Below are 27,664 nucleotides of genomic sequence, written 5' to 3'. Positions count from 1 at the left end.
TTGTGTAGTGTAAATAAGTGTTTTTCTCCTTTAGAGTGAAGAAACTCCTTAACACATTACCTCTTGTTTATTAGTCATATCCTGACTAATAAACATATAGAGAATCATAATAAAACAAAAACACACCCTTCAGGGGCAATAAATGCCACTGGCAAATGCTGTGACATGTCAATACAGGTTGGAATTTCAGTTCTGCTCTCCTCACTTCCCAGCCACTTTTTTTATACCAGAGGAAATACAAGTTGAAGAAAAAAGATGAATCCTGTAACTTTTGGAGATTTGAGATCTTTAAATGTAACAGGGATTTTCAACAAGCAAATAGTACACCTTATGATGCATTTATGATTCAGCTAGTACATCTAAATGAAACTGTTAAGCTCTATGTCCTGCAAAAACTTTAAGTTCATGACTGTCCTGTTAACTTTAGACCTAAATATGGGTACATACACCTCCCTTCCTCAGCCCAAGCCATATTAAATAATTTTCAACAATGCAATAGCAAGTGGTTAATCCGCTTTGCACACAAATCCTTTTCCTCCCTCTTTGGGTTTGCCTCCCTCACATGCACACACACACACACACAAGTAAAGGAGAAGCTCCTGGGTGATGCTCAACCATCTTGCTGCACTGCCACTGTGCCAAATTACACCACTTGCAAATTATACCAACTGCTGCACACCCAATCCTGCCTGACCCCATCACTGCCATCATTCTAATGAAAGGGAGCATGTTACTTCAAGTATTAAGAGGATTTAGGTTGATTACAGCAGCAATTTTCAATCTTTTCTGATTTGTGGGTCTCAAAAAGATTTCCAAGGCAGATGTATCCCCACGGTACACTAAAGCCTACTGACTCTGCCTTGTTTTGTCAGTCACTTTGCACAGCCTCCAGGTAGCCCACAGGCCACCTCCAGGCTGTGGGTAAGAGCCTGGAAAGTCCTCACAGCATTTATAGAGGGAGCAATGATGCCAGCAGACATCTCTATAAAGAATAAGGCAGGAAAATTCGGAATAAATTGTATTTTTATTGTGTATCATAGAAACAGCTAAATTCTGTTACCAGAGCAATATATTGAGATCAAAAGGACTAAACATTATTTTATTTCTTTTGTTCAGACTTCATGAAATCCAGCTCATCCACCAGTTGCTATTGCTTTGTGAGATACCTGGAGAACAGCTGTGCCTTTGCTGATGTACTTACCCAGCAAACACCTCTCCCTCCTGTTTTTTAAGGTAAGCTAATGCCTTGTGGCAGCTCCTCCATATCTGACACGAGCAGCTGAGGGATTTGAGCCCCTTCCAGCCTGCCTAATCCTCCAACTGCTGCAAGAGCTGCAGCCTGGCAGCAGTGGCAGCATTGCCTGCATCCTCCAGACCTGCTGGGGGACACTCAGTCAGCCTTGGATTCACACACAGGGAGAATGGGAGAGAAATGCACAGGCACACCGGATTGCCTTTGCATTATGGAAGTGGAAAGGCTAAAAATAACCCCCAGTGCAGCACCTGGATGGATGGTGGCCACCTGCCTTTGCTACCAAAGGACCTGCCACTGCCCTGTGGCTGAACCACAGATCCAGAGCTCAGGAGGAGTTTGATGCACCACAGCCAATTGTTGCTGTGACATAAAGCAACAACACATCAAGCTCCATCCCTGCTCTCCTGCAGTCAATGGAAGTTTTTCATCATTCATTTAAATGGAAACAGGATTGAGCCTGTTATCTGGCCTCCAGTGAAACAGCAGAAAGGAACATAAAACAGCACACGAGGGGAATCCTTTCCTGCAAAGCACTTCATCAATCTTTCACCATCCAAAATGCCTCCAGGGACCCATTGCTAGCTTGCTGTCTTATCCTAAATGGAGGTGTAGCTCTTTATCCTGAAGACTTTCTACTCTTCCTGTGCATAAAAGGCACAACTGTCCCACTGCTGCTTTAAGAGGCTTCTCTAAAAACAGCCCAGAAAATGTTCCCTTTATAAAGCTCACTGAGAATCTCTGTATTACTCTCTGTACATTACTTTAAAAACAAATTAAGCACCAGTGGTTTCATGAAGGTCCAGCACAATTTTTTGTTATTTTTAGGAACATACATCACTGATACTTATGTCAACTACATGTGACAAGTAAAAAATGTGGGGTTTAGTAACACAATTCTGAGAAGAGAAACTTATAAGACCTTGTTATATATTAGTATTTATATGAAAAATTATGCTTGCACACTTCTAGAAGTGCTTTATTTTCCTAATACACAGAAGTTACTGAAAATTTGGTATTTGATGGAGGTCCATCAAATTTTGCACATGTCAGATATTAGGAATTCTCCTACTGATATTTTATTTTACATTAACATGCAGTCAGACTCATTCACCTGAGTTCCCACCAGAGGTAATTATGTATAAAAATATATAAAAATATAATCGTAGAGAGGTCTTAATTACAAAATTATTCAGGTTTGTGCACAACATCTACTCCAATTTGCTACTCTTTACTATGGGGCACATTAAAGACATCTTATTTAAATGTGGAGGGGAGGGGGTTCTTCCTAGGGACCCCAAATCCTAATATTCACCCCTGTTTATTCTGAAAGCATCTGTGGAATGTCAAACCTCTGCACTAGTACCATTTTTGTTTGCCTGAAGTTAAAGAAAGTCTGCTTAGTTTTGTTCATAGGTGTTATCTAAAATCAAGTGTTCATAGTTGAGATTTATAGAATATTGTTTCAATACTACAAAACTGTAAATTAAGAAAAAGAAGTTTGTGGATAATACTGTTTGTTTCATTCTGTGTGACACATTTTGACCCACTCTCATCCATCTCTTCTGTGTAAGACTCATCTTCAAAAATCAGCATATTGGTTAAACTGGATTTAACCTTTCTTGAAATGGTCAGCATTGACCTTTCTTGTCCAGCCCTCCTGAGAGAGGGCAGCCACTTTGAGACAGTGCTGCAGGGAAGGTGCCTTTGTCCTGGAATAACACTCCTGTCCTCTTCCATCTGTTCAGAACCTGAAAAACACAGTCCTTTCTTCTGCCTTTTAGTAAGGGTATGATTACCAAGATCTACAGCCAAAAAAGAGCTACAAATGAGAATGGAATAGATGACAGCAGGAATCTTGGGAAAATACCTGTACTTTTTGTGAATTATCACATGACACTTAATGCAGTGACATGACCATGCTGACTGCAAGTAATTAAACAGGAGGAAGAAATACAGGAGGTGAGGGGTAACCAAATGACAGAAATTACTGTGGAGGTTGGTGGTGGAGGAGCCATGGATCAGATAGAGAAAAGTCCTCCTGCTTCACTCTGCCTAGCCCAGTGGGTTTATCCAAATATACAGGCAAAAAGCTCAGGCTGGAACCACAAAAAACCTGTCACAGAGAATAAACAGGAAAAAGAGAGCAAACCATGATGCTTGGAGGAGAGCCTGGCTCTGAAGGGTCTCTAAGGCTTTTCCCTCTCCTTCCAGACTAAGGAAAAGTGGAATGGCCAAACTGCACTGTGCTCCTTCACTGAGCTGTTTACTTACAGAGTTATTCTCTCAGGAATAAAACTTTTGCAGAGTTTGGTACTGAGTGACTGAGCCACCTCTGACCAGCAGCCCTGTGCAGAGCCTGCCATGGAGCAGGGTTATCCCAGCCCTACCCTGGACCCCCATCCAGCACCAAACACCCACAGGTCACACCCTGGGGCAATGGGAGACGTGTAAAACACTTTCTCCTAGAGCCAGGACAAGGCCATACAGCTTTTGGAGGGTCACCAAATTATGCCCATGAAAGGTGTAACAAATATCCACAACCAGCTAAAAACACCTAATTCTGTGGGCTTTACTCCAGCATGCCAGGTGGACCTGGACACTTCCACCATCCTTCATATTTACAGACACAATTGTGTCCTTGGGAAAAACATTCCCTTAGCATAAACTCTGAAAGCTCCCTGACAAAAATTAAGATCTCATGCTTTGAGCCTATTACAGTCTACCTTGTTTGAAGCTGCTCATGATTCTTTGACCTTCAAAGATGCTCTTTTCTGGTATTCATAGAAAAGGCAAACAGCTATTTACACAAACATTTACCTTATTTTTAATTTCCTGCTCCCATACATGCCCCCTCAATATTTATATTATTAAGAATTAAAAGTTATTTTAGACTGATCTAATCACTCTTACTGGTGTGAGAAATTTTTGAATATTACCTAGCCCCAGGCTTTCCTTGTTTGCCCAGAGAATGTGGGAGATAACACACAAGTCATTTAGCACATCTTTACTTGTCCACTGAGTCTGCCACAGGAAGTCACACTTTGTGGTTAAACGTGACATGCAAGAAATTGCTGATGCTGATTTAAGAAGCTGACAGAATACTCTCTATGTCAGCTTAAACAGTTAATGTAAATCCAAAATCCTATATATAGAGATGTGTGATCTGTGCAGTTCAGGTCTGTGCTAACCTCAGAATTAGCAAGCTACAAGTCTTGTTCCTGCAGCATTTTAAAGTGCACTTCAAACAGTAATATACTAATTTGCTAAACATTTTAACAGCTTCCACTTTAATAAATATAACAATGGCTGGGATGCTGGGAAAGTGTTTCAGTAGTAACCTGAAACAATGGACATTTCTCTCTGACCACTGGATTTAGAGAACAAAAACCTGAGAGACCCTCTGAACACGAGACAGTCAGGTTATTTGGGCTTACATAGAGCCCACAGCTGAGATCTGAGCTTGTTACAGATAAAGCTGCTGTAGTGCAGTGGCTCTCCAGCCTTCCCAGCAGCTCTGCTCATGATCCCACTTCTCCTTGGGAGCCTCGTTTCTCCAGCAATGTGACTCCTTCTGGGACCCCCTGTTTCAAACTCTACTTCCCTCTACAACCAGAGTTGCAGCACAGCCAGTGTAACCATCGTTCACCTTTGTCCCAGAGCCCTGCAGAACTTCCTCAAGCAATGTAGCAAGACCTCACAGCAAAAATACAGCATTTAGCCTCTTGATCACTCCAAAGGGCAGCCCCATGGGGGCTTCATATCCAGAAAGGTGCTTTTAATCCTCCATGACATAAAGATGTGGACTATTTTATTGCAGATATTTAAACAGTAGCAGTCACACTCTCATATATAATATGGAGGTGCCACAATAACTACCTCCAGTTATTTTCTGAGCTCCATTTCCTGGCATTCCCTGAAAAACCAACCCAAGGACGCAGTGGCCAGAAGTTCTCAATTCATTCCTGGTTGTCTGCCTGTGTAGAGAGACCTACCCAACAGTGTTGCCCCTGCTCCAGTCAGCCTGAAGCAAAGCCCAGTTCCCAGAGAAGCTGCTAGTTTTTTATCTCCTGCTCAGGCTTGCACATTCACTTTGCAGATCTTTTGGTGCTGGAGTTTGCCTGCACTGCCAGCAGATGAGCCTTTTGCTCTGAGCATCTGCTGAAAGGGCCTAACAGTGACTGTTAAATTCTAGAATCTAAGCAGTTTAATATTAAATAGTTGCAAGAAAATAGTAAAAATATTAAGCCTTCTTCATTAGTAGCTCTCAAAAGCAGTGACGCTGTTAAATAAAGTCACGACACACCTGCAAGACAAATACATACTTTACAGAGCAGGAAATGGAAATACTGGTACTTACAGGGCTACCAGGAATAAAATGAACAGTTCACCTCCATAAGGAAGAATATTCAAAAGTTACTTTCTGTTAGAAATAAGATATTAATATTGAATTCTCCCTTACTACATTGGCATACCCAGTGGGAACTGCCTTGCCCAGTCTCTGCTGCAGATACTCACAGCAGACATAGCTGGAAAACAGAGAAAGGACAATTTCTGAGGCACCCAGGTTGTACATTAAGCCAGGACTTTGGCAGATGAGTCGCTAAATTTGGGAACATGCACACAATCCTGGCATGACCAGAGAAACTTGCATAACCTTCTGTCACCCCTCAATGCTCTTGAGCATGGGAAAAGCGATAGAAATACAGAAAATCACACAGTATGCAAAACATGACTGCAGGGGAACAGAGATTTCACCTGGGGCTGACTGTCAGTGCAGAACAGCTCCGTCCTCAGCACTGCCAGCCAAGGTCTGTGCAGAGCCCTGACCTCTTGGTGTCTGCCACAGCACTTAAATAGCACATCTGCCAATCAGTGGAGATTTGGGGCCAGCACAGAGGCCACAGACTGATGCCCTTGTAAGCCAGCACATCTGCTTAGTTTGTGTTGCTGGGATTTTTAAACCATGCAGAGCTGTTAATTTTAACCCATCCCTCTTCTGGTAGGTTTTGCACACTGAAGCGTAAGAATTCAAATGATTCTAAGGGGAACTCCAGCTATCAGCATCTCCACTCAGCACGTTAAGAAACGCTTAAAGAGATCTGCTTTGCAAAAGGCACTTCACTGAGGAAGTGGTGTGATTAAGAGAAGTGCCATTGTTGCTGGGCATTGCTGCCAGACCATGCTCCAGGAGACTTTTCCTTCCAAGTTCCAGCAACTGACTGCTAATGGAGTCTCCTAATGGAGGAACTCCACTGCTCCATTAATGTTTTGAATCATGCAAAATTTCTTTCTGTGAAATAGGGTTCACTTTCAGATTTTACATACCACCTTGAAGATGCACTTTGGGAATTCCTAAAAATAAGTATCAAGTACATGCTTACAAGTTCCTAAAAATGAGTCAAGTAAATGGTCTGGAGAAACACCAGGAACTCAATTAGACAAAACCAGTAAAAAAGCAACTCGACTGGATCAGGTTGCTATTAATATGAACTACTTCCCTTCCCCCTTAAATTACAGAAATAAAAACAAGAAGTACCTAATCTTGTAATATATGAATTATGCAAACCCTGAAACTGAACTGTCAAGTGAAAATACACGACTGAGGGCTCTCACTCATGGGCCAACATTTCTGTGTTTCAGGAGAAGGTACCTTCAATACAGGCTTTGACAGACCACAATCGTAACTAATGACCAGGAAAGGCAGATTCATAAGTGAACAGAGGAAATCAACATGAAGATCTTTCATTAAAGCCTGCATCACTTTGCTTTGGTTTCCCTTCAATCCCAGAAGAAATGCAAATAAACCTGTGACAATTCCCCTCGAGCTGATGGAGGCATGAAGAAGCGCTCGCTTCATCAAGTCAGCTTCTCCCTCACTGCCAGGGGATGCATATTAATGTAGCATTGCCATAAAAGCTTAATTACCATTTTATACAATTGTAAATTATCCTACCAGGCTATAACCAAAACACAAACCTTGTGTGTTTATCACAATACGTGCTCTCCTTCACATCCAGTCACGTTAATTCTGGTCAACAAATTCCCTGCCAACAGTCCCCAGATACTTACGTGCCTGCCATGGAGGAGGACCTGGTCAGGCAATCCACAGAGGTATCTGCTCAAAGCCAGCACGTGTGCTCAAATCCAAACAGCCTATTTCACCTGAGCAGAAGACAAATTTGGCAGGGAGACAAGCCAAGAGTCTCTAAGAAAGCTTATAACCAAAACAGGAAAGGGAAGCGCTATTGAGAGAGCAGGAGGGCAGGAAGTAACACTTATACAGCAGGGGCGGGGAAGCGACTTTAAAGAAGAAATGTATTATTTCTTATAGCTGCTTTACTGAGCAAAAGTATGAACAATATAGATTAAGATTAGATGTGCCACTGTTGGCTCATTGGAGGCAAGGGTATTAAAAACTTTTCGCACATTTTCTCAGGGCGCAGGTTCACTGCCCAAGAAAAAGCAAAAGCAAATAAAGCTAAGACCAAGAAAAAAAAAAATTGCTGTTATTCATTTATGGCACAGGTGTTTACACAAGGCAGAACCAAACCCAAGGGCCCCTGTGGTACTGAGGGCCCTGCACTGCCTGGCAGCCAACCTGGCATCCTGCTGAGGTCCAGCTCCAGCCCAAAACTTTAACTGGCACAGCACAGTGCAAATTTTCTCTCTCTCACCTACTCAGATGCCTTTTGCACATCTGCCCAACTTGACCTGGAGCAGAGGACACAGGGTGCAGACATCAGGTAACTTCTCAAAGCACCCCACAAAGTGCAGAGCTCCTCAGCTCTTGAAGAGCTGCTGGAAACACAGTCAGAAGCCATGATTTTACCATGGAGGCACACAGACTTTCCCTGGGAGTCAGCACCAGAGGCTCTGAAGTCTCCACTAATGAGAGCAAACCCTGCAGAGCCCTGAGGAGACCAGCCCTGAGGGGATCACACAATTCCTGGCGTCCTTGCAGTGCTTTCAGAGTGCAACATACATTTGGAAACCTTAGATCCTTGCTTAATACAGCAAAAAGAGAGATGTGTAAGAAATAGGCTGAATTTGGCAAGGCACACCAGCTACACAAACCCTTCAGTGCAGTTTCTGCTGGGGAGCAAGGGCTGCAAATGCTGCTCCACCTAAGCAGGGGAGCAGAGTGCTTTTCACCTTCACTGTTTTTCCTGTTACAAGACATTACTTTCATGGTCCAACTGAAAGACCTACAGAAACTATTGCTGAAACAGCACCTAGTGAAAACATGGGTATCAAAAGCTGCCTGCCTGTCTGTTCAGCTGCTGCTTCCAGTTCCTCTGCAGAAAATCTCTGTATGACTGAAGAGTTTCAGTTTGCTGATGGGGGGAGTTTAAAAGCCAACAAGAATTAAAGTTCTCACAGACATCTAAGCACAGCTTCTTCTGTAGTGCTTTTTGTTCCCCCTGGTTTTATTTCTTTCCATTTAATGAAGCATTTTATTATCACTTTCTTGGGATTTCAACTTGGCTGCATTTTCCTGACACTACATCTTTCTGCTCTGAGATCTGTGTGCATGTTGGGCACTACCTAGTTTCATTCAAAAAATCCTGCTTTTCATGAATTTAAAATCTGACATTATTTGGGGTCAAGTGGCAGTTCCTTTGTATAGCTCACACACAGCTTAGACTATAATGGCAGAGTTAGTCAGTGCAAATAGTACTTTACTGCATGTATTAGAAAAGGACATAACCTGAAAAATGCATCTCCAGGTAAGAACAGACACAAATCACTAATGGCCCAGATCAGCCACGCTGGCTCCACTGTTTTAGGCAGAAGGATACAGGAAGATGGACTAAGCAAAGATCTGAGGAGCATTTTTATTTCTCTGATGTCATATGTCTGAGATAGATATGGTCACTGATTTGGGGGGAAGGAAACAGTACATAGGAGATAGAATAGTTTCCCTGTTAAACCAAGCAAATATTACTCTCCTTACACACAAATATCAGCTGCAGTAACATCAGCTAGAAAACCCTGGTTTTAAAGATTTGGTTGTCCTGAACAAACACCTTCAAGCACACCTGGAAGCTCCCAGGCTCCCCCCTCCTGCTGGCACCACACATGCTGAAAGCACAGCAAAGAGCAGGTCCCTACTGACACATCCAATGTCACCCCAGGAAATAGTGACAGTGAGCAGGACAAAGCCCAGGGCTGCCTTTCCATGCCCCTGTCATAAGCCAAATTAATTTCATTAAGCACCACAGCATACATTCCAGCAGAAGTGCCTCTAATCACCTCTTTGCATAGCTAAAATGCCTCCATGGCCTGGACTAGACAGGGAGCACTTAGAAGGACACAGCCCTGTGACAAATGACACATAAGACCGAGTAGCTGACTTCTATCCAGTCCTCACAAAGAACCATATGCTGGATAAACAGATTATTTCAGTCATGTGTTGAGATCTGTGTGAGCAGATCAGGATTCCTAAACACAGAAGTGAGGCTTTAGCTTCAATTAAGTGAATATTCCCATAGGTTTCCAAGCAGCACGTCTGCTGGCCATGTACTCACATGTTCCAAACACTCCCAAGTCTTGTATTTACTTTCTTTTGGAGAGTTTCATTACCAGATGAATTGTGATTTGTATAAGACAATAATGTTATATATTTTCAATCCTTAGAGCTGTAGGTTGAGCCAGAAAGGTGAGTGCCTCAGCCTCAAAATTACTCCTCTCCAAACACAAAACCCAGGCTTCAAGAAAGAAATAAAGCACTGTAGGATGTGTTGTTTATCCTATTTTAAAAATAAGAATCACAATCATAATATAAAACTGTACTGACCTAAGAGTTATTTGAAGGTTGACATGATTAATTTTTTTTTCTTAATAAGCATGTTTTAGACCTTCCAAGTAGCTATCTATATTTATATATCTGTTTGGTTTAGTTCTGTGTTATCCTCAAAAGGCATCATATTATATTGCACACATTTCAAAATTTGCATATGGCAAGTCTTTCATTTAATGATTTCATGATTAAGAAATCTGGAAGTTCCCACTGAAATGGTACACTCATGTTTCATAAACTACAAGGCAGTTTCATGAATATATGCACAAATGATATGCAACAGCATATAAAATATGCAGTTATATATTCAGATTTGTAAATCTAATTTCACAGCTGCTAATAGTCCTTGAATGTAAGACATTTCCTCATACACTGAGATTTGCAACTGTTAAACATGCTGATGAAGAAAAAAAAAATTCCTTGTCCTCAGAAAGTTTAACCCTGTATGATAATATATGCTCTTGCTCTCCCAAATCTCTTTTTTTCTGTGCTCCCCACTCATTTGAAAGGAACAAGAGAGAAACCAGACAGGAGAGTAAAATATAATTATTTACTATTAGAAGAGTTAAAATGTGCAGTGAGGGGAGGTGCCAGCTGCCACTTTGACAGCAAAACAGTTGATCCTGCACTGAGTATATTTTACAAATTAATCTTTTGGGGGATATTAATTTAGGATGCATCCCATCACTGCTGAGATCCAAGGGAATATTTCCATGGACTTAAGAGAGACTAGATTTAGCCCTTTGTACAGATCCATTCAAGTAGTGATAAATAAACATATGGCAGGGAAAAAAATCTTTTTAAGGCCACCAGTTATGCAGGATTTGGGAAGCCCCTGGCTCTCAAGTCATGCAGTGCCCTTTGCTAGGATGATTTAATCTCACCTCACTCTGCAGAGGGAACAGCCAGGACTCACCTGCTTCCAAGGGGATGCTTTGGCTGATGCAAACAGCTTAGGTATTGCCTTGAGGAAATAACTGTATTGCAAAGAATTAACTCTGTGGCTGCCTTCAATTTTCCTCCCTATAAACTGTGATGAGCAGTGGGCAGGAAGCCCAGACCCCACGGTAAGCAGCATGGAACAAGTTATAGACCATATGGAGAGAAATAAACTGGCACTTCATACACAGGGTATCCACAATGCTTTTTTTTGCTTGAGTCAGCTAATTGCACATCCGCAAATCAGCACATTTATAACAAATGGAGCATTATGATATCATGGGAAATCTATTTAATATGATCAAAGTCTGCCAGGAAAAGTTCCCCTGAAATTATGAAAGTACTTAAGAGTCCTGAGTGCCGGGGACATTTTACAGTCCTTACTAAACAAACATTTTCACAATGTTTTGTTGCAGCTGGTGGTACCAAGGGCTGTATCTTCTGACTCCATGTCAGCAGCCTCACTGCAGCCACCAGCATGGGCATGTCCTGCTGAAGGCAGAAGGCACCTCTGTACCTACAGTTAGAAGCAGCCACACCACCCACACCTGCTCCAGCAGCAGGCAAAGATCAGCTACTGATCCACCAACTCATTTCTTCTCCAGAAGCTGAGATTTACAGTGGTGCAAACCCTCTTCTGTACTGCAGATTTTAAGGGGTGTACTTAGCTTTGTTTTATGTTAAAGCTTAGAAATGCCCTTGATCTAAAGAGCCATTAGACATGGTCTGAGTGTAAATATAAATTTACTTGGGGTATCAGCTGAAAAACAGTCTCATATGCTATCCCCCAACATTGCTCCACAGCTGATGTATTTTCACCTTCAGCTTGCATTTTTCCTTAAACTTTAGTAAACATGGAGAGTGGTTTTAGCAGCTGTAGGCAGTGGTCCTTTCAACTGCCTACATTACTCTTTTGTAGCTCTTGATTTATGGGGTGGTCATGTATATTTCTGGGGTTTGTATTTGACACAAGGAATAGCAACTTCACAATAGTCCCAAAGGAAGACTAGGAGCTTCTCACTCAAAACTAGCACTGCCTCACTTCTGCTTCTTACCATAGCTATTTAATGCTATCCACCATTAAGAAATGCAATTCAAGCATCATATTTTACTGAACAGACAGGATACTTGTCTCATGAGACACCTCTATCACATTTTGTGGGCACCATAAGCCCCTGGAAGGGTGGGTTCCTATCTCAAGCCCTTCAGAGGCACATAGGTGGGTGAGGTACAGCCTAGCAGGTGTGAAGATAAGATGTTTTCTGATATAAGGGATGCTGGAGAAAAGAGAAAGCATGTAAACACAGCTGAAGAGACTGGAGGGGAAGCAACTGACCAAAAACTGATCAGAAATCACACATAACTGCATTTTAATCACTTGCAGCTCTCTAAAGGCATGGGCCTGCCTGATGTTCAGGTCATATCATTAGATATTCTTTGGGAAAGCACTTTTGGGAAAGACAGGTAAGAGAAAATACAGAGAATGAGTAAAGTTCCAGTAGTAACTCAGCTCACTGTTCCTTCTAATGGTTTCTGAACCTTTTACAGCTCCACCATCTCCCAAGATCACAAATTCAGTACTGAGGTAAGGTCATGGGGGATTTCTAGGGAGTAAATAACACCTTCTATGCATCTTCCATGGGGCCAGTGTTAAGGCAGCCCAGTCTCAACAGTAATGCCAACAACACAGCCAACTGGGATCAAAAAGGCAAATTCCTCTTTCAAGTGCATCAATCAAAGCCCCAACAAGAATATGGAAACCAGCATTCAAAGCCACATTATGATTAAATTGTTAATTTTAAAAGCCCAAATCAACACAAGAGTTTTGAAAGTTTTCACAGCAAGATCCCTCACAGTGAACTTTATAACTGCTGTTTTATCAGCTGAGCAATGTTGCAGTGTTATTTGGTCTGCTGAAACCAACTCCCCAAAGTGCAAACAGAACAGAAACCAGGCAAAGCTCTAAATTGTCTCTTGGGCTGTACACTCAGTTTAGGCAGTTGAAGCTTAGTGGATATGATGTCTTGGGTTTTAGCTTTTATATTTTTCTAGAATTTCTACTGCTTAGTGTGTAACTCTAAAACTTCATATTAGGTGTTAGTAAGTTCTCTTCACAGGGCAGTTAGACAAAACAATCCCTTCCTAGCTGGAGAATCAAGGACACCCAGTACCCAAAAAGCAGAAACAATGGTGAGGGAAAGGGACAAGCCAGGAGCTGAGACTTCATAGCCTGGGGCTGTAGTTGGATAATTAACCCAATATGTAGATGAACCAAAAGTTATAACAATGTAAAAACTAATGACTGGGATCCATCTTGGATTTGATTTGGGTGTAGCCCAAGCCAGGCTCTTGCACTGCCCAAAGTACATCCTTTCAATAAATACCTATTTTATTCCTTTTGCTCTGTCTAGTCTCTGTTCCAGGTCAGCCTTTCCAGGCACCAGTTAAAGCACTGACCTCTAAGAGCCCAAATCAAATCCAGCTCATGTTCCCATTAAGGGCACTGGACCTGGGTTAGAGAGCATAAGCTTCAAAGAACCATCTTCCTTAGAACTAAGTGCATTTTTTGCCATGAATCTTTCTTTTTCAGTATCTCTGCCTTTCTTGCCTGTCTCATCTCTTTCTGCTTGGGCTAACTGGCTTCTAACACCAAGACCATGGTCCTTATTCACTTGATAATACAACTACAGCTGGAAATCAGACCATGGATTTAGGGAACACTCCCCTGAAATACATAAATGAAAACAGAACTTCCCTGCCTCACCCTGATGGTATGGTGGCCTACACAGGGAATGGTTTCCAGCTCCCAGCTTGGTGTCACATAGCCAGTGGACCCTCTATAATTTACCTGGTTTTCCAGCCCTCCCTATATCCTTTATGGATAGAGGTGTTTTGCTCTTCAGTACTCATCCCACCTGCCCCAGAATAAGAGAAAAGGGAAAATAGAAAAAAGCAAGAATTATGACTTGGTGTGCCAGCACAGCCAGATGCCTCATTCTTCTTGGTCTTTCACTTCCACTGACACTTAAAGTTAGGTTCACACCATTTTAAAAAGGAGAATAAGAATAAAACATGCTGATAAAGGGGTTTTCTATATCTTGCTTTCTATGCAGGCTCTCTTGGTCTGTGCCATGCCTGAGGCACTATGCACACTGTTGCCATGCTCAGTGCCCAGCTCTGATTTTGGAGTCTTAAGGCACTGCAATTTTTAATATAATCCCTCCAGAAAACAGGCAGAGTACTTCTCATTCTGCAGTATGCACATCCACACTCACCAGACTGGCTCTGGGACTCCCTGCTACATCAGTACCACACTTGCTTTGTTAGCTGGTGCTGGGTCAACTAAAAAGCCTTTGGAGGAACATAAGGCTCAGAAAAGATAGGGGCTTGTTGCAAATTCCATGTTACTGGTGCTATTTCATTCTATTCTATTCTATTCTATTCTATTCTATTCTATTCTATTCTATTCTATTCTATTCTATTCTATTCTATTCTATTCTATTCTATTCTATTCTATTCTATTCTATTCTATTCTATTCTATTCCTTGCAGTGTGGTGCCTTCCTTGCAGTGTGGTGCTTTCCTTGCCACAGCAGCACTGCAGGTCCAAGGAGGGGAGGCAGCCCCTGGTTTTATCAGTAGCAGTTAATAGTGGCCTCTTGATTTCGTTGGTTGCATAAACGTAAAAAGGAAAAGAGAGTGTGATGCAAACCCTTGGAGATCTTTTGGGAGTCTCCTCTGGAATTGAAGCTTTCTGACACCAGAGGATGAGGGCAGTCCCTCTGTACAGCCATGACCCCAAAAAGCCAGGAAGCAGAGGGCTGGCTGAATGAGTGGAGAGAATGAGAGGGGGTTTGTAGACCTACATTTTCCTTCACCTTTTCATTTGTACATTTTACAAACACTTGCAATTCTATCATCCACTTCAGCTGTTACAAATAAGTACCTTCACTTACATTTTGACATAACTCAGCTTGAGACAAGGTTAGTTTCCAGGTGCCACACTAATATTACAGTGTTCCTCAAGCTAAATTACGGCTCTGTTTATAAGTGTGAAGCTTTAATGAGCACCCAGCTCATTATAATAAAGCATAACACAGCGTGCAATGAAGTGTGCCTTCAGAGACACTGCATGGAGCTGTGTGAGAGCCAGCTCTGCAGGGAGAGAAGAGAGAGGAATCTTCCTGCTGAGCAGGGTACCAGCAAATACCAGGGTACAGCCAGTGGCTAACACAGTATCTTCAGTGGGAAACATGTGCAGATTCAGGTTTCCAAAACAGCACAGCTTGGTAGCCATCCATGACCCTCTCTGTGCCTCCTTTGTTCAGAGGAACAGAGAGCATCCATTTGACCAAGAGTCAGGACAGCCCTCAGGAAATATTTGTACTGAGTCAATAGGAGCCAAAATATTATGCAAGCTAAGAAACTTATATTTATGCATGATCTCCATATTAAACTTGTTTCATGCACACACAACCATCAAAATTATTTCATGCTTTTCATCTGCAGTGTTGTGGTGCACATATAAGGATATTCTTATTCTGGAGAAAAAAAGAGGAAATAGTGTGCCTTAGTCTTTCAGTTTATACTCAATACAAAGTGGAAAAAACCTAATTGAAAGTATTTAATTTATAGGTCTGTGCTGCAGTAATGAAGACAAATTAAGCTCATGTCCGTTATTTCAGTTTCATTTGGTTTTCAGCAGTAAGACTGGGATTTCTAAGTATATGTTAGGTAACACTCTAAAATCCAGCAGAGACTTGGCACCTGGTATCTTGTATCTGAGCTTCATTATAGAAGCAGTGTTTATGTTGGATGGGTGTTGGATGGTTTAATTCCAGCCTACTGAAGAGCAGCCTCCAGGTCACAGATCTGCTGCAGCTAATTTGGCAGAAGCAGCACTGTCTCTTCAGAGAAGGGTAGCACAAATCTGCAAATACAGCTTCTGTCTGGGGTAATGAACAGCTTCAATTTTCTGCACAATGACAGTCACTGAGCAAATGTAAAAAAAGCCAAACAAAAAACAACCAACAAACAAACAAATAAACAAAAAAAAAAAACAAACCAACAAAAACCCCAAAGAGCCATGGTAGTAAAGCACAGATCCTCCAACACCCAGAAAATCTCCAGAGCTTCAACTCCCCTGAGATGTCACTGCTGTACTGGGTGCAGAGCAGAGAGAAGAGACTTTTCTCTGCAACACTGCAAGCACTTTCAGCCATTTCAGGTTCCCACCTACCAATTCAATGTGATGAACCTTCCCCCTCTAGCTAAAAGCATGTTTCAGCACCTTCAGGGGTGTTCAGGAGGTGGTTTCCTTTCCCAGATAACCCTGGGAGAGGCAAATGCATATGAGGAGTGCTTTTGGCAGGCAGCACTGGGAAGGCAGAGCCCTCCTCACCATTCTCTTGTGGATGAAGCAGAATATCCCAGCCCATGCCCCAGGGACCAATTACAGGCAGATCCTTGGACAAGGCAGCCCCAGACAAACAAGAGGTGCCCAGCAGTGCCACAAGGCTTTGGGCACACTGTGTGCTCAGGGGGGTTAGAGGAGGGGAGATGGAATGCTGTCCTTTGTGCTCTCCATGGTTGGCTGGAGGGTAGAGGTGAATAAATGAATATTTCCTCTGTAAGGAGTCACTCACAGCGCCCTGGTCTGTGTGGTGGCACGTGGCATTGTAGGGAAATGGGCAGGAGAAAGGAAGCACAAGTGGCTGTGCCAAGTGCTAATGAGAACAAAACACAGAGAAACAATACCCAAAGCATTTACTGTCCATCTTTGCCTGGCACTGTTCTGCTTGTCTCTGAGGAGGAAAGATTGCTGTGATCTCCCCTCCACTGCTGGCACTCTCCTTGCAGAGAAACAACTAGCTGAATTAAAGCATATACAGTAACTCATGCCAGTGTAAGCTTATTTGATTATTAATTACTCTAAGGAAAAATCTTGCTGATCTGAAATCTGAGAATTTCCACCAGAGACTCACCAACTACTTATCCACTAAAACCCAAGATCACAGAGATAAAAATGTTATATAAAGAAAAAGTTTATTAAAAATATATTTAAATAAAATTGTAATTATATTTTTTTAAAAATAAAATAAAAATGTTAAACCCATTGTCTATTTTAAAATAATTTTCTATGTATTTCCATAACACAATTTCAGTTTTGTGATATGCATATTACACTGGAAGAGATGTAGTCAAAGACATCAGAAAAATAAATGGGATGATCTGTAAATTCCAATCATATTTTTCAGATATTCAAGACAGACAAGGCTGTTTTCTTGATCTTAAATGGAAGATTTATCAATATGGAAATTATGCTACACCTACTTAAAAACGAATCAGAAAAGGCAAAACAGAACTGGTGCCTCCAGCAGAGAGCCCAGTCAAGGACAATGGCAATTTTTCTTTGCATCAGTTTTAAGGAGTAACACTACATTTCTCTACTTTTATAAGCTTCTACAACTTAGAGTGTTATTACAATTTAAACTCTCTGGAAAGCTACATTGCTTGTGTTTGACTACAGCTAAAGCAATGCACTGTCACCAGGCCAGACCTGTGGTGAGCTGGGATGGTGGGGAAGGTTTGGTGTGCAGCTCAGGCAGAGGCTGGATCAGTGGAGGACAATCTCATCTGTGTATTTCCCCTTCAGCAAAAATGCCCCACTCTGAAAACAGCGTTTGTAGGCTGCCACAGGATAAAACAAACCTCAGAAACATAAATCAAGCTTAACAAAGGAGCTTCTTCTTAACATGGTTAATGGCTGGGGTTCCTCCACAGACAAAGACACTGTTTGACCTACTGCTCTAATTAGAGGAGCAGTGATGTTGACATTTGTGTTGTATAAAGCAGACATGCTAACAGCCAGAGGGAAAGCTGTCAGTGCCTCTAAAGATCACTGCATTCATGGCAATGCACGATTCAGCCTTTAAATATTCAAATAATCAATTCAATGCTTAACTTCTTTTACTGATAATAAGAAACAACTCCCAAATCAGAAAAAAGCAAAGCAAACCAAAATTCACCAAAAACCAACCCCAACTTCAATCAGAGTTAAAGATTAACAGGCAACACATGAATAAGTTTTATTCTGCTGAGTATAGTGTTTCCTTTCAGGTTTATATAATCCAGTTTTGTCATGAAGAAACACAAGCAATTTATACTCTCTGGGCTTTTCACTTACTATTAAAATAATACCAACCACCAGAGACTGAGCTTTGTACATTCATATGTGTCAGGTTCACCAAAGCAGGAAAATGGATACCACTGCTCATTTATAAATGCATGAAATGTGTTTTAATTTAACTCTGATCTATTGCATCCCATTTCCTTGACATGAGAGGCAGCATTGCAACAGACAGGCAGTTCATGTCTTACAGATCAGAATCCCTGCAGTAAATCCTCTCTCTGAGTACCCCAGAATGACAGTGAGCCCTTAGTGCTGCAGCTCAATTAGCTCCAAACCCCTCCCAGATTTTTTTCCCCAAGATGTTGTTGTTCCCAAGCCCATTTTTACTCAAGGTGAAGATGAATATGAAACACAACAGACTGACAAAAGGTTTTGTGCTGCAGTCCAAGACCAAAGTTTTCCACTCTCACTATCTCTATCCCAAGCAAAGGAGTCTACAGCACAGAGATGGAGAGAGCTCAGCATCATTCATCACATCCCACAACATCACCCTGGCTTGACAGAACCCATCCTGGACACTTTTACAGCCTGTTTTGTAATTAATTTCTGTAAGTGGATAATTGGCTCATTAAGCTGAATTAGAGCAATATGATAATGCACAAACCAAAAATGTAACTATTATTTATCTTGCTGTTCAGTCCAGCCTTCAAAGCCACTTCAATACAATTGTACTGCCAATGACTTCAGAAGGAAGCAATTTAACATGGCAGACATTGTGCTGTCCAAGCTTTAAAAAAGTTAAGAAAAAATACATTGAAAATGGCATACATTTTATTTGTATATAGATTGCACAAAATGCTTCCCATTCCTTTCTTATGCTTTTAATTTTTTCCACAGGTTTTTAAGATTGTTCCACTTTCTTTTGCATGACATCCCATGTGGCCAGTATTGCTGTAAGGGGAGGCACATGAAGATCACCCCTCTTCCCCACACAGCCCCAAACACAGCACAAGGACATTTATATATGTCTGTCTGTGTGTTAAAGGTAACAAGAGGAACTTAAAATGCATTATGGTGAGGGGATCTGTGAGCCACCAAATGTGCTTGGAGGGTAGATGATGAAGTGACACACCTCTGAATGGCAGCAATGTTTTGGGTTGCTTCAGTACAGTAAAATCTATAAATTCTCTTTTGATAATCAAGCAAAATCAAGCTTGAAATGACTCTTGTATAAAGAAGATAAGGAAAGAGGGCCACAGGACACTCTCCATCCCAGCAGGGGAGGGAAAGTTAACTTCATGTCATTCACTCTTCACTGCACAACTGCTGCTATTCCCTATTGATCTCCACAGTAATTGGAAAGCCACTTCCAGTGCCAGGACAGTGCTTACCAGAAGCAGTTTTGCTGTTTACAACACTTTAGGGAAGAAGATGGAGGCATGCAAAGGAAGGAAAGAGATTCTTCCCCCTCAGATATTTTTTTACTGACAAAAATCCACTGGTTTTGTAGGAGGTTTTTTTTTTTCCTCATTTGCAAGAACAAATTCCACTCCATTCTGTGAAATTCCTCTCTCCAAAAATTGGTCTACTTAAGCATAATTTTGGGGCTTTAGAGGGAGATATAACAAACACCAGGGCATAGGGTAGACATAAACATGACAGCAACAGGACATGAGGCCACAGCAGAGGGTTTGCATCTGGCTGGGCAAGGAAACACAGCCAAGGTGGGTGACACAGCAGCTACATCTGCACTAAAGTGACCCAAATGGGAGAGGCCAGAAATGCAAAACTCCTGCTGCCCATGGAGTGACTCCTCTGCTCTCAGAGGAAGGTCTCCTAAAGAACAGAGCTGAGACCACGTCTTTGGAGAAGGGGACAAAAGTAACAATCCCTTTGGAGCCAACAGAGAGAATATTTGGGTGGAAAGCTGTAGATGAACACTGCAGGAGAGAATTTAAGGATGATGTCAACACCTTCCCTGAACATTTTCAGGAATCAGCCTGTGAAAGGGCAGGATCAGCCCATGTAATGCTCCCCTGCACAGCTCAGCCAGGACATTTAGACAACATTAGGTGGTGTCTGAGACCCACCTGCCACATGTCACCAGCCACATCTCTCACAGCCACAGCAGGCTCAGCACTAGCAAGGAAAGAAACAAGCCTAGGTATCCTAGAACATTTGCAGCTCCTGATGGATCTAGAACACTCTATGATGAAAAGAAATAAACACTATTCCAGTACTGCAGTTAGCACTAGCACAACAAAGTGTTATAATCCAGCACCTGATGTGACAGTGCTCTACATAGTCCCTGAAGGGACAAACCACCTGGAAGAAGAATAGAGGGAGAAATCAGCCCCTTCTTCAATAGGAGTTCCAACAAGATGAGACCTCAGAGAAAGCTTTGGAAATTCATTGAGCCAATCTGTGCTCTGCTTGCTGTTTATCTGTTCAGCATGTGACTGGCACACAATTTCCAGGCATTACTATAAAGCAATTCATTTCTCTGGACAATAGGAGGGAGCAGTAGGTTTCTCCAGAGCCAACACTGCTCCTGCTTTTAGGCTTGGCTAAATGCAGCCCGTGCAGACTGTGGCAGCTGGCAGGCTCAGCCACAGACCCTGCTGTGAATTACTGCTAGCAAACACATTTGGGTTTATTAAGCCTTTCTTCCTCCTCCAAGTGTTACAGTCATGGTTCTGGAGTAATCACAGGCATTGTTTAGAAGCATTTGGGGAATGAGTGTTTGAAAAGCCCTCCCAAGGTTCAGCTCAGAGTGATTCAGCTTAGGGATCTACTGGCTGCACCAGAGATGTACCTGCAGCCTGTGGGGTCTGGCACATCAGGAGGGTTTAGCCTCAACTCCACAGTCCCCAGCTGCTCCTCTTTCCCTGTCAGGATCCCCACCCATCCTCTCTACCCTGGCAAAAGTCTTCCCCGACAGAAATGAATGTTCAAATTCAGATTAAAGTGCAGCAGCTCCTACTGTGTGTGCCTGCAGACCAGCTCAGCTATGAAATGGGGACCACATAGAAATGGGGACCCTGAGCCTGCAGCCATGTGGGAAGGGGCTGGGGAATACACAGGAGGAGTCATAAGGGTGGAGGAGGGACCAGTGCTGCTGGATGGGGTGCAGGATAACAGCAACAAGGCTGTCAGCCTGCTGCCCTGCTAACAGATCTGCTTCTTCTATTGTCCTGAAATTTCAGGCTTAGTTCACTCCCTGTTGAATTAAGGTTTGAAGTTTCTCTTTTTTTTTCCCAAAAAAGAGTGTTGAACAATAATGCTTCTGATTAGCCAATGAAAGAGATGACTGTGCTATTGGATTGAAAGCCATAAGGCTTCTGTAAACTCTCAACAGGTACCAATCTGGGTACCAATCTGACGTGGTAAAGGAAAATTTGTAATTTCAGGCTCATATATTACAGAGCCAAAGCAAATTACCTGCTGCTGATGTCTTTTATAGCATTGATGGTAGGGGTGGAGTAATGGTTTTCAAATGAAAACCCACTCAGCTTGGGAATCACCTGATGTTCCTAAAGCCAGGAATCATGTTGTTGATGCTCACAGCAGATGGAAATTGATGACTGCAATCTCCATGAGGACAGTGGCTGCTCTAAGGCAGCCCTGCTCCCCATTCCATGTGGCATGGCCATCAATCTGATGTGTGCTGCTAGCACAATGCAAGGTTGCAGACCATTGCTGGAGAAAGAAATAAAAACTCCACAGTGAGCAATTGCTGAGGGAAGCAGAGAGAGGATGGCAATTTTCCTCAGGTCAGTGGATGAAGATATGACCCTTGAGCAGCTCTGAAGTTAACACCTGGGTGTTACAGGGACACAAGGACATTTCTGTTCCTGTAGCTACACAGTGTGGTACTCTCAGTCTGGCACAGCCCCATGCAATGCTGGGTCACACCAAGGGAAGGTGACCTTTAGTGTGGTACCAGAGGTGCATTCTGAAGTGCTGCATTTCCACTCCAACCCTGAGCTGATGGCTTGGTGGGTTGAGATAGGCTCAGTGGCTGAGATGGGCTCAGTGGGTTGAGATGGGCTCAGTGGCTGAGATGGGCTCAGTGGTTGAGAAGGGTTCAGTGATTGAGAAGGGTTCAGTGATTGAGAAGGGCTCAGTGGCTGAGATGGGCTCTGTGGGTTGAGATGGGCTCAGTGGCTGAGATGGGCTCAGTGGCTGAGATGGGCTCAGTGGCTGAGATGGGCTCAGTGGCTGAGATGGGCTCTGTGGGTTGAGATGGGCTCAGTGGCTGAGATGGGCTCTGTGGCTGAGATGGGCTCAGTGGCTGAGATGGGCTCTGTGGGTTGAGATGGGCTCAGTGGTTGAGATGGGCTCAGTGGTTGAGATGGGCTCAGTGAGTTGAGATTGGCTCAGTGGCTGAGATGGGCTCAGTGGTTGAGAAGGGTTCAGTGATTGAGATGGGCGCTGTGGCTGAGATGGGCTCAGTGGCTGAGATGGGCTCTGTGGGTTGAGATGGGCTCAGTGGTTGAGATGGGCTCAGTGGTTGAGATGGGCTCAGTGAGTTGAGATTGGCTCAGTGGCTGAGATGGGCTCAGTGGTTGAGAAGGGTTCAGTGATTGAGATGGGCTCAGTGGCTGAGATGGGCTCAGTGGTTGAGAAGGGTTCAGTGATTGAGATGGGCTCAGTGGCTGAGATGGGCTCTGTGGGTTGAGATGGGCTCAGTGGCTGAGATGGGCTCAGTGGCTGAGATGGGCTCAGTGGTTGAGATGGGCTCAGTGGTTGAGAAGGGCTCAGTGGCTGAGATGGGCTCAGTGGTTGAGAAGGGCTCAGTGGTTGGGATGGGCTCAGTGGTTGGGATGGGCTCAGTGAGTTGAGAAGGGCTCAGTGGTTGAGAAGGGCTCAGTGGTGGGGATGGGCTCAGTGGCTGAGATGGGCTCAGTGGTTGGGATGGGCTCAGTGGTTGAGATGGGCTCAGTGGTTGAGAAGTGCTCAGTGGTTGGGATGGGCTCAGTGGTTGAGGAGGGTTCAGTGATTGAGAAGGGTTCAGTGGCTGAGATGGGCTCAGTGGCTGAGATGGGCTCAGTGGTTGAGATGGGCTCAGTGGCTGAGATGGGCTCTGTGGGTTGAGATGGGCTCAGTGGTTGAGATGGGCTCTGTGGCTGAGATGGGCTCAGTGGCTGAGATGGGCTCAGTGGTTGGGATGGGCTCAGTGGTTGGGATGGGCTCAGTGGTTGAGATGGGCTCAGTGGCTGAGATGGGCTCAGTGGTTGGGATGGGCTCAGTGGGACACTGGCACCATGCAGAGCGAGGCAGGGCTGGGCAGGGTGCTCAGTGCTGCTCCCAGCTGCAGGAGCACCCGGAGCACACCCCGTGCCCTGCGGATTCACAGCCGCCTCCGTTTCTCTGACTTCCTGGAAAAGACAGAATCAGGCCAACCAACTTTCTGCTGTGTGCCGTATTTGCTGCCAGCAGATTTTCTAGCATGTGCACAGATACAGCAGCAGCCAGATTTTGCTCATTGTCCCCCCTCACCCCCATATTTCCATGGATAAATAACGTAGTGTACATCAAGATAAATTTATCTTGGGTGTAACCTCTGGAATGTCACTGTGGTGAGAACAGAATTATGTGGGCCATAGAACAGATGAATTCCTGTCACAGGAGAAAATCATTTCAGATGCATTTCTCTTATAATTAGTAGCTACTAACTTTTTCAGAGGGAAGATTTTGCTAAATGCAAGCTTAAGAGTAAAATAGCACATTGATTGTAGAGAATAATTTTCAAATGCTTGTAATGATATGATGTTCTTATGATCCGTAGTTCACAAAACAACCCCAGGCCAGAGTAGGTGGAGACTAACTTATTGATTTCATTGAAGCAGACAGAGTATGCATCCCTTTGAGAGCTGGCCTTACCCTTTCACGTTTTTCAGTCAGTAGCAGAATGGCATAATAGGAAAGAATTTTTAAAAATATCCACTGTGGCTGAAACAGCTGAAAATATGTTCTGAAAAAGCTCTGATGACATAGAGAGTGATAGAAACACTCAGAAGCCCAAAAAAAGGCAAGCAGTCAGGTTGTGTTCTTTCATGTTGGTGTTGGTAGACACTGCTGCAGTGTTAATCCTTATCCAAGAGGATGGTTTGTCTTTTCCTCCAAGCTGAGCAGCAGTGGCACATTGTGCTTTTAATAAATGGTCCTGAAAGGCTGCTTTGCTCTTAAAAAAGAATACAAAGGGACTGGAGAAGACCAAATCAACTTGTCCTGAGCACCGTTTTGTAGTGAAAATCTGCTCTCCAATTGCATTGAGATGCTGTGGTTGAACCTTTCCCAGTGTCATCCTCCACACAGCAGTCCCACTGCCAGGGCTGACTGATCTTGCTTTCCATGTCCAGAGCCAGGTGTGTGGCATCAAACCAAACACATTATTCAGCTGCCAGAATTGACTGCAGATCTGGCAGTTTGCTAAGGTGCAAAGATTATTCAGCACACATTACTGCCTAGGCATCATTTGCCTATTCATAGCATTTTTTAGCAAGGTTGTTCTGTGGATACTAGATACTGTAATAAAACATTCAATACATACCAAAAAGTCATCAGCTCTTGTTTTATTTTTGCAGATTGGAGATTTCAGAACTGCATAAAGCAGATGTGTAATTTTTTGTAAAAAAAACCTGTAGTTGTCTCAATCAAAGAATGAATAGCCATTCTTTAAATCTAATGGAAAACACTATCCAGCAACAAAGACATCTCTTCTGCATCCGAGGCACTTCTGAGGATGTTGCAAGATATCCCCATCTCTGCCTTTTTATATCCAGCTCTTCTCAGAGATCCTTCTGCCCATCTCATACATTAATTTTGCATCCACCTCACACATCCACACCAAGTTCAGTGTCTGAAATGGCATCTCAATCACTCTGCAGCCAGCAGAAAGACTCTCTCCCTCTCCCAAACCAAGGCTGATTGATATTTTGATCAAGCTAAAATTGTTTAAGTGGAAATTTTAAATATAGAGCCACAAATAAGAAGTCCAGAAAGAAAATTACAGCACTATAGCATCATTTTGAGGTCTGCAGACTAGCCCTAAACTGCAAGAAACTGTTGTACAGGTCATGAGCCCTTTTTGCAAAGTAGAAAGCAAGAAGTTTACACAATCCTACAAAAAATCCAGTTCCCCCTGTGAAATCTTAAGTATGCTGTCCTCTCTGTGTGGACTCTGCCTCTTATCACTGTCTCAAATGCCACCAGAGCATCCCATGTTTCCAATGGAGCAGGAACTCTACCACCAGCAACTTTTCAAGGTGTGAAACCTGTTCAAGTGCCTGGTGGCCTTCTGGAGTTTTTCCTTTTAGCCAGCTAGAGTGAAAACACACTTCTGCCACACGCAGCCTCAGTTTTTCAATTCTGTTGAAGTTAATTTGGGACCAGCCCACAACACTCCGATAGCATTTTCCAGAAACAGGGAAGGGAACAGAGAAGAGAATCCTTCCCCCTCTCCTAAGTGCAGGACCATCCATCAAGCAGGACTGCTCACTGTTGACACCTCTCAGGGACACAGTTTGGGAATGTTTTTAATTACTGGCTGATGTGCTACAGTCTTTGCTTGGGAAGAGCAGGTAAAGAAACACGGAAAACGTGGTTTGCGGCAGTTCTTGGCACAGTGGATTTACTGAGGGTTGGTTTTGTTTTTTGTTTTGTTTTAATGAGTCTCCTCTGTCTTGTTGTCAGCTCTGAAGCAAGTCTTCCTGTGCTGAAAGCCTAAATTTTCCATTGCACAGAGACATGAGACTGCACCAGCCAGGACTAAAATGCTCCATGTGGTTATTTCAAGCTGGTGATGCTGGGAAACTCACCCAAAGCCACTGCATGGGGGAATGGTGAAGTCAGACCAGACAGGAGCTCCAGACGGGAGCTCCAGACCAGATTGCAGCCCAGCTCCTCCTCTGCTCACCCTTCTCAGTCAAACCACCATGGCTGTGTCTCACCCCAAGCCCCAGACAGCTACATATGGCAGAAGGAGAAGGGGAAAAGAGAAATAAAAGTTCTAACAGGCGACAACTAAATGTCTGAAATTTTATTGTCTGCATGCTGTAATTCCTAACAAGGCTCCTCCGTGGAAAGAAAAGCCTTTTTAACGATGCTGAGGATTAAACCCCAGTGAAACCTGACAAAGAAAAGCTTATTCAGAAATTCTGATTTACTTCTTGGGGATTAATGACACTTGAAAGCAGAACAAACCATCACACCACAATAAACAAGCATAAAGAGAAATCAGCACATAATGGTGATTTATTTCTCTGTACAGAAAACAGAAAAATTGAGCTACTACAGATGAATCAAATGAAAACCATTGTTTTAGGCTATAAAAACCCCTTTATTTCAAATTAATGTAGCAACTAAGCGTTGTGTTCCACTTTGGGATACTTTAAAACCTTTCTAATATAAGCAAAGGCCAGTTTCACATGGGGACTGCAGGGTGTGATTTCACAGCCCCTGAGGAAGCTGCCCTGGCTCTGTGCTGCTGTCCTGGCCAGATCTCTTCTCTGGAAGGGAGGAACTCATGCAGAGGGGCAGTGACTGGGGTGGGTGCTGCACCTGGGGTACCACATCCCTGCCCCTGCCCAGCCTCCTCCTGAGCCCACCTTCATTTCCAAGTGAGCCCACAAGTTGTTCTTGCAAAAGCAGTAAGTATTAATTATGGTGTAAATCACTCAAATTAATTAAAACAGGGTGCCCTGCACTATTGCCATTTTGGTTACATTTGTGCTTTTTTAAGCTGTTTTCCCAAAGGAAACACTTACTGGTTGGAAGAAACTTGGTGCATCCTTAGGTGATCAGCAGAATACATTATTCAGTATTAAAACTCAAGTTACAGAAGTTAACTATACTTGTATTTAAAAATTTTAATTTTTACATTAACTTAGGCAAAAATGAATGACATACATTTTGCAATTCATAGGGTTGGTTTTTTTTTTGGTTTTAATTTGTCACACTGTAGCAATGGAAATTTGAATTTTAATTCAGAGCACACAGGAATAAGTTACATAACTGCCTAAGTTCCATCTAAAAATTACCTTTAAAATATTATAAAATAAATATAAAATATCATCTGCTGTAACACTGAGCTGACAGACTTTAAGCTTGGTCTCCTCCACAGCTTTAGCACTACCAGGTTACATTTTTATTCATAATTCTATTCATAATTAGAACATGGAGGGGGAGAGAAAACAAACCCCAAAACTTTATATTCATTCTATTCAGTCTGCAAATTTTGAATTCACACTATTCAGCCAATGCAGGAGAACTAGCAGAAGTTAATGCAGCCCTCTCAATACTTCTGCAGGAAGAGGATATGGTGGTTCAACACTTAAACTACTTTCTAACCTCCACCTCTTCTGTAAGCAGACATTCTTTTTAACTCCAAGAGCCAGCATGGAGAACTTATTAAAATATTCTTAATTGAAGGCAGATTTTAACAAGTTTTTTTAAGATATAAAACTAGCAGAGAAAAACCTTCATCCATAACTCACAATTAATGAAGATACTGATTCATCATGATTTTCCACCTG

The 27,664-nt window shown here is 42.9% G+C and overlaps 1 protein-coding gene across 3 annotated transcripts in view; it reads right to left on the bottom strand.

The window, feature by feature from the left end:
- EVL (Enah/Vasp-like) overlaps positions 1 to 27,664 on the bottom strand; it is a 137,003-nt gene that overhangs the window by 65,643 nt on the left and 43,696 nt on the right. Inside the window, exon 1 of one of the 3 annotated variants that reach the window (XM_056493216.1) lies at positions 7,325 to 7,479. The exons of the other annotated variants lie outside the window; for them this stretch is intronic. Within the exon in view, the coding sequence (XP_056349191.1) occupies positions 7,325 to 7,335 (11 nt within the window). The 5' untranslated portion in view covers positions 7,336 to 7,479. Of the gene's footprint in view, positions 1 to 7,324; positions 7,480 to 27,664 lie in introns of those variants that run through there. 3 annotated transcript variants of the gene reach the window in all.

Source organism: Oenanthe melanoleuca, chromosome 5 (assembly GCF_029582105.1).
Source record: "Oenanthe melanoleuca isolate GR-GAL-2019-014 chromosome 5, OMel1.0, whole genome shotgun sequence".
Taxonomy (NCBI): Eukaryota; Metazoa; Chordata; class Aves; order Passeriformes; family Muscicapidae; genus Oenanthe; species Oenanthe melanoleuca.
Note: the sequence above shows the minus strand (reverse complement) of the source record. Positions and strands in the feature narration are given on the sequence as shown.